The sequence below is a fragment of the Phaethon lepturus genome, unplaced genomic scaffold, assembly GCF_000687285.1.
Source record: "Phaethon lepturus isolate BGI_N335 unplaced genomic scaffold, ASM68728v1 scaffold10504, whole genome shotgun sequence".
Taxonomy (NCBI): domain Eukaryota; kingdom Metazoa; phylum Chordata; class Aves; order Phaethontiformes; family Phaethontidae; genus Phaethon; species Phaethon lepturus.
The window spans coordinates 3,850-10,702 of NW_010533969.1; the positions used below are offsets into that span (position 1 = coordinate 3,850).

At 35.1% G+C, this 6,853-nt stretch overlaps 1 protein-coding gene across 1 annotated transcript in view; it reads left to right on the top strand.

Moving 5' to 3' along the window:
• The window catches only part of CARKD (carbohydrate kinase domain containing), a 47,874-nt gene that overhangs the window by 2,717 nt on the left and 38,304 nt on the right, over positions 1-6,853 (top strand). The window contains exons 2-4 of the mRNA XM_010285366.1: positions 1,075-1,225; positions 2,489-2,534; positions 4,265-4,353. Coding sequence (XP_010283668.1) covers positions 1,075-1,225; positions 2,489-2,534; positions 4,265-4,353 — 286 coding nt within the window. The remainder of the gene's footprint in view (positions 1-1,074; positions 1,226-2,488; positions 2,535-4,264; positions 4,354-6,853) is intronic.

A 6,853-nucleotide genomic window follows, 5' to 3' on the forward strand; every position in this document is an offset into this window, starting at 1 on the left:
GATTTTGGAGTTGGGTGTGGATTACTAAGTTTTTATACAGCTGAAAATAAGGAATATTGTGGGAGTTAATTTTTTACATAATTATGTGTTACTATATAGCAGTTCCTTGAAAGCTTTTAAGAACACCTGTAAAAAAGAAAGTAAACGTAGCTACAGTCTGGGAGACTAATATTAATGTTCAAATAAACCGCATTTCTGAACAGAATTGTACACTTAATGAGGAGCTTTGTTGAAATACAAGAACTTACTCTTTTAGTGTATTATTGCAATTTATAGTTAACACATTATTGATAGAAGTACTGCTTTTCACGTTTGTCCCATGTTAGGTAAACAGTTTGATTCCCTTTAATTGTAGTTGTTGAAATACATTTTTCTTCTAATTTTTTGTAGTCTTTTGAAACAGTGATTTGAATATGTAGCCTTTTGAGTGTGCAGTTGTTTTAATATGTAGCTTTGCATCAGAGATCTGTAGTTGTATTATAGCTAAAAATTACCTTCGTGTGATACTTGTAATGTTTGCATCTAGTGCGTTGGATTATAGTTTTGCAGAAAGACTTTCATTATGCTTTGTTACCACCTGCCAAAATAAAAAAGCAGTGAGATAGGCCCTGATTCTGCTCAGATGTGGAAGGGCAAGCGAAAAATAAGGTAGGGTGTATGTTTAAAATGTGGTTTTAGTTGCTCTGTGCTTGCTCTGTGTCTGGATGTGTTTAGTCCTTACTAGGTGTACCTATTTCAGTTGAGCTTAATTATTGAAGTGATTTCAGGTTAGAAAATGTGCATATAACTATTCTGGGCTGTTGTTCCTCTTTGTACCTGAGACCTAAATTAGGACTGTGAGCAGTCAGTGGGAATATTCTCTGCATCAGACCCTAAATTTGTTTTTAAAATATCACCTTCACTAGTTCCTCACTGTTTTGAAGTCCTTTAAGTGATGAAGCATTTGGTTTTTAGAAGTATGTCACTTTGTATATCTTTGAGTGATTTTATTAGTGTTTGAGTGTTTAAAAGAAATGCTGATGGTAATTTAAGGAAGAACATACTTCAAAGTAACACTTATTTTCTTCTTTTCAGTTATAGAGAGATCTTTTTCACTGCACAGAACACACTCTCTAAAGGATATGGAGAATATTTTTCAACTGGTGCGCAATGTTATCCCACCTCTAACAGGGAAAAGGCATAAAGGTCAAGATGGACGTATAGGCATTGTTGGAGGATGTCAAGAGTAAGTTAAACAGAAATTTGATTTTTGTTTCTGAGAGAGTTTGAGAATGTCAGTAAGTACTTATAGAAGCCGTTCAAACTCACCTTACATTTAAAACATTAGTATTTTCCAGAGAGCTTTACTAGTCCATCATCATGACCATGCATACTTACGAAGGAACGCATTTCCCTGCAGTTGTGTTGGAACATTTTGGTAGTGGATGTGGTTGAAATTTAGAACGCTGATTGCATCTGTGTCTACCTTCTCTGTCTTTTTTGATCACCAAACTCTCTGCTTTCAGCATTAGTCTTTGTGTGATGAAGTTATAAAATAAGTAGAATAGAGTAAGACAGTGGTGCATCTGATCTATTTTTTTTTATATTTTGGGAACTGGGTCTGTTAAATCAGGATTTTTTTTTACTGTATACTTTTTATTTTGATAAATAGTGGTGTTTACTAGATTCTGTCAATACCTTGTTTTGTGTTCTGGAGTAATAGAAATAGCATGTTTCAGGGAAAAAAGAGATACAGCGTAAATTGGTTAAATGCTGTACTGACCTAGAAATAAAACAGGCTCTATTCTTTTCTTCACCGAGTTTGGTAATCACAATACTTTGAATGAGTGACTACACCTTCCTGTTTTTCATTTTCTCATCTGAAATAGAAATGGCATCTTTCTCCTGTAAAAGAGATTTGCTGTTGGACATCTGCCATTAATAAACATTCTATAAAGAGCAAAAAGGTGCTGTCTTATAGCTGGGTTGGTTAGCCGGGAGGTAGTTTTCGTGTTGGTCTAATGGGCTTAGGTTCTTACCTCTCGGCAGAAGTAGGCACCTCTGGAGGGTGAGTCTGTCTATATCTCTTTCTTCAGTCTTCATGAAGAGAATTTAGGGCAACTGGAATCACAGTTTAGGCACTTTAGCTAAGCATCTAAAACTGAACTGGCTTGATCCAGGTCACAAATCCCAGGTTTGGCTTTCAAACAGTGCTCAACTTTGTGTTTTGTTTGTCTCTAAACTTTTAAGTTGGTTGTCTGAAAAGAGTTTGGTTTTTTGTGGCATGATATGGATCAGATGGCTAAGGTGAAATCCTCTGCCTTTGAAATCAAAGCAAGGTTTGATATTTGCTTCGGTAAAGCAAGTTTTTATCTGTCTTTTACAATAAATGAGTGAAAACTTCTTTTAAATTTTGCTTTTGAATCTGGGACTTCATTATGGCAGGCTGATTTCCAGACTATCTTATCTCATGACTCTGTTTCCTAACCTAAATTATATTTCATTCTAGATACACTGGAGCACCATATTTTGCTGCAATTACAGCTCTCAAAGTGGTACGTGTTCTATACCAATCCAAAATGAACTTTTCATCATTTATATTGGCTAAGCGCCATTTTTAAAAAGCATTCATTCTGTGCTGCACATGAAATTTGAGTTCTGAAAGGTCTTCTATTTAACAAAGAAAATCCTTAGTCCTGGATTTGTAGAAATACTTTGTGAATGTGTGTAATGTGCTATGTTTTCTGTAAATATTTTCTCTGTATCAGGTAAAGTTAGACAGATGTCAAAAAATGAAAATTTCAGAGGGAGAACTGTTTTAGCAGAGACTTGGATAGGAAATTTCAAAACTTGATGGAATATTTTCTCCAAAAGTGAACAATAAAATAACTTTAGATTAATGTTTAAAGTTATGTTTTCAGTGCTGCAGTGAGTTTTTCAGAAATTTTTTCTGGACCTGATAAGTTTGTTGAATGAAGTAACTTTCTTTCAAAACTTACAGCTTTAGGCTAGTAAAATTCTTACGTGCTGTAAGTCTAAAGATGGCTGGTTGAATTTAATGTAATTTTTAATAGCATGTTTTATTTACATTATAATCTTTAGCAGAAGTATTTTCTAAGCTTTTTTTTCCCTAGAAGTGTGAACTTCCTTATTTTAGTGACATATTATCTGGCTAAAAATATATTTACTGCAGACTACATAAATACAGTGGTCATTTTTCAAATGTAAACAAATAATGCTTACATAATAAGTGTACTTTTCAGTACTCTATGTGTAGTATGTCAATACTTTCAGGTCATTGTGCATGTTTTTCTTTTTGAAGATTTGTTTCAATAAGTAGGTAACCAATCCAGGTTATTTCCACACCCACCCTCCCCCCACCAAGATGCAGTCCCTCAAGGATTTAAAACTGAAATTAGATTATTTAAGGATCTTATATAAGATATTAAGGCCACTCAGCTTTGTGTTCACGATGTGCAGATGTAGTAGCATACTAGGAGGTCCCACGTTGAAGTCACTTGGTCTCAAATCATTACATCTGCACATAAAGAGTCCTAGGATCAAATCTCAGCATTGCTTAGTAGCTTGAAATGTTATATGTATAGTAGTAAAGCAGAAGAGATGCTTTCTTAACCTTGCAAAATTTCAGTATGCAAGACACAATATCAGGCTTTCTGGTCACTGCTTAAATAATTTTTATGTCTATGTCTGATTTTTTGAGTTGATAACAGAAGCTTGAGGTTAAACTCCTCAGCTTTAATGTTTATTTAACTTAAGGGGTATTGTTGAAATTGTGACAGCCTTTATATGGTACAGCTTTGGGTAAAAACTATTGAGTAAAAATGGTTGGACTGGAAATGTACTCACAGATTGCCATAGCTATATTTTGCAAGTATGTGACAGTTTTATTTTTCCTCTCTAATGTAGCTCATCTCTTGTTCAGCTGTGTTCTCTTGCCTTTCATCTTATTGTACATGTGACATTTTAGTCTTTGCTCATCTGCAAATGAGAAACATTTCTCAAGTGAGTAAAGGTTCAAGATCTGTGTTTTCAGTCATCCTATCAGTGAGGAACAGAAAAAAATTGTATTGGAAGTTAGATTAAAAAAGAAAATTCTCCAAAACATTGCATGGTAGTCTGAGCCAAAATAGAAAAAATAATAAAGTTTGCTTTAACTACTGAGATGTAGGGATTCAGGTGAATTATTCACTGAGCAAACTTTGGAGTGATAAAGTTATTATTAAGTATAAATTTGATAATTCTGTTTGCAAATTTTCTTTTTTAGGGTGCAGATTTATCCCATGTGTTTTGTACCAAAGATGCAGCAACAGTAATCAAATCATATAGTCCAGAGCTGATTGTTCATCCAGTTCTGTAAGTGACTTATCTTGTTTTTTAAATGAGTAAGTCAGGATTGCTAGTTTGAACATTTCAGTCTGATGGTTGATTAGTTTGTGTTATTTCATTTTCTGAGTTACAGGGTGGGTGATCTGGAGATTACAAAAACTCCTGGGTTTGTTGTTCCATTACAGTTAGATATTTAATATAGAACAATCAGTTGTGAATTTTTTTCATTAGGTTTCAAAGCACATTTTTTTAAAAAAGCAAAGATCTTGCGTTCTGCTACTTGCTGACATGTGTTCTTTGATTGTAATGCATTTAACTGTGAACAGTAGCAAAATCCAGAACTAAGAATCACTACAAGTCAGCATTTTAGAGTCTGCATTTGAAACGCAAATAGAGTATGTTCTCTTCCTTCTTGTCCTAAGTCCACCAGTATTTAACAGTGGTGTATCTTTTCTTTTCTCACTACTGTGTATGTAGTCATTTACGCAAAATTACTGGGCAGGAGACACGCTGATTCTCATTTTTCTTCATATATTGCATTAGATAGGTGCCTATTCCTGGAAATAAATGGATGTTCTGAGATGATCTAAAATACAGGGTTTATTAACAGGAAGATGAAAAGTTTAATAAGCAACTGTCCTAATTGGGAAAATCAGTGTGTGCTTCCTTGAATTTGTGTTCTGAAATATGTTACTGATTGGTGAACTTCTGCAGGATATATTGCTTCAATTAAGTGTTATGATGGTTTACAGTGAGCACTGCAAATGAGAATTAAGATGTGTGCCTTAGGTGTATGTCCCTGAGCTTAGCTTGCACCAGTCCGTGTCAAAGTCTGTTGGTGTACATAGCAAAGCTGCAATTAAGCTAGAAAAAGCTTAATTTAAAATCATGTTAGTAAGATATTGCTGTCAGGAAGGATTTATGACAGTAGAAATATTTCGGTGTCTAAAAAGAAGAATATGATCTTCCTTATGGGGCCACCTGTGGTTGGAAGCCATAAATTTATTAAATTCTAAAGGTGGGTTTCATTCCTGTTGGTGTAGAGAGAGGTGCTTAGAAAGAAGTCGTTTAGATATCAAGGGTTGTGTTTTGTTGTGGGTTTTTTCCAAAGATAGAAGAAACCCATTACTTTGTGGATTTTAGACAGGCAAAAAATGATGTTTGAAAGCAAGGGGAAGATAAAAGGGTAGGATTTTTCCCAGTCTAACTGCATTAGCCTCTAATATCCAAAAGGCACATCTTCAGTTGATGTTCTGTCTGATACCATATGATAACAAATGAGATAGAATCTTAATGGCAGAATTAGCTTGGAACTTAGCTTGTCTTGATGGATGACACTCGGGATATAGCATATGGTTGTCTTGTGTGGGAAGGAGTTGACCTTGCCTTGGGAGAAATGTTTTTCATATACACAGCATTCTTGATGTCTGTGGCAATGGAAAAGGTTAATAGGAGAAACAGAAGCAGCATAGAGAAAAAGGGAGGTGACAGTGTGTAAATGGGAAAATTTCTGTTTACGGAAGACCAGGTTGTGCGAACTAAATAAGGCTATTTTTTTTATACACAGTTTCTCAGTGTCTTCTGTGGAGTTCAGATCTCAATGAAAACTCTGATCTATTCACAAAGAGAACTTTTGATTTTAAACTTCAGCTCTGCCCGTTAATTCCTCCATCTGTACAAAGTACAGTGAATCTAAAAATTTTCATATCCATATAGCTTTAAGTCTGAAAATCAATACTTAATACTTTTATTACAACTCTGATTAATTTCACCCAGACAGCTGGCTAATTGCATAAAGCAATGGATCTGTAAATGTTGTTTATGTGACACTCAGAATGAAAAAATGCAAATACAGAATGTTCAGATTTTGTTTGTTAAATTTTCTCATATTTTTATCTCTTCTGCTTCATTTGAGGAAAAGCAAAAACAGTCTTTTCTGGTTAGAGAGGAAAAAATCTTGACTGACTCTATTGAACCCAAGTTTTATTCAGATTTACACAAACGGCCTATTTTTCTTTTAAGGTCCTTTGTCTTCAGTGTCACACTTTTCATATGATCTTTTATATGTTGTGGAGCCGTTTGAGTTCTGCAGGAACGGCTGGCCGCTCTTGATTCAGAGCCTGATCTCTTAAACAGTCTTTGTACTTTCTCCCGGGCCGCACTTCACGCATGGAAGAACCTCCGGGTAAAACCCACCGAGCAGCTACGTCATTGTTTTCTTTTGTGTCTCTCCCTAAAAACTTTGCTTTGTTATGATTTTTCCATGACCCTTCAGAGTAACTAGATAGCTGTTATACCACTCTCTTATTATGCTAATCATAATTATGGCCCCGTGTGCTCCTCAATGCACTGTTTGAACAGCTTGGCATTTCGCCAGGGTTCAGCTGCCATTTTGTATTGCCAGAAGTCTGACATTTTATCATCTCCTCTGTGACTTGGCTGCCACTACCTTTCCCTGCTGCCTTCACCTCACAGGGGATCACCTCAAGGGAGGAACATGTTCTTTTTTTTTTTTTTTTTTTTTTTT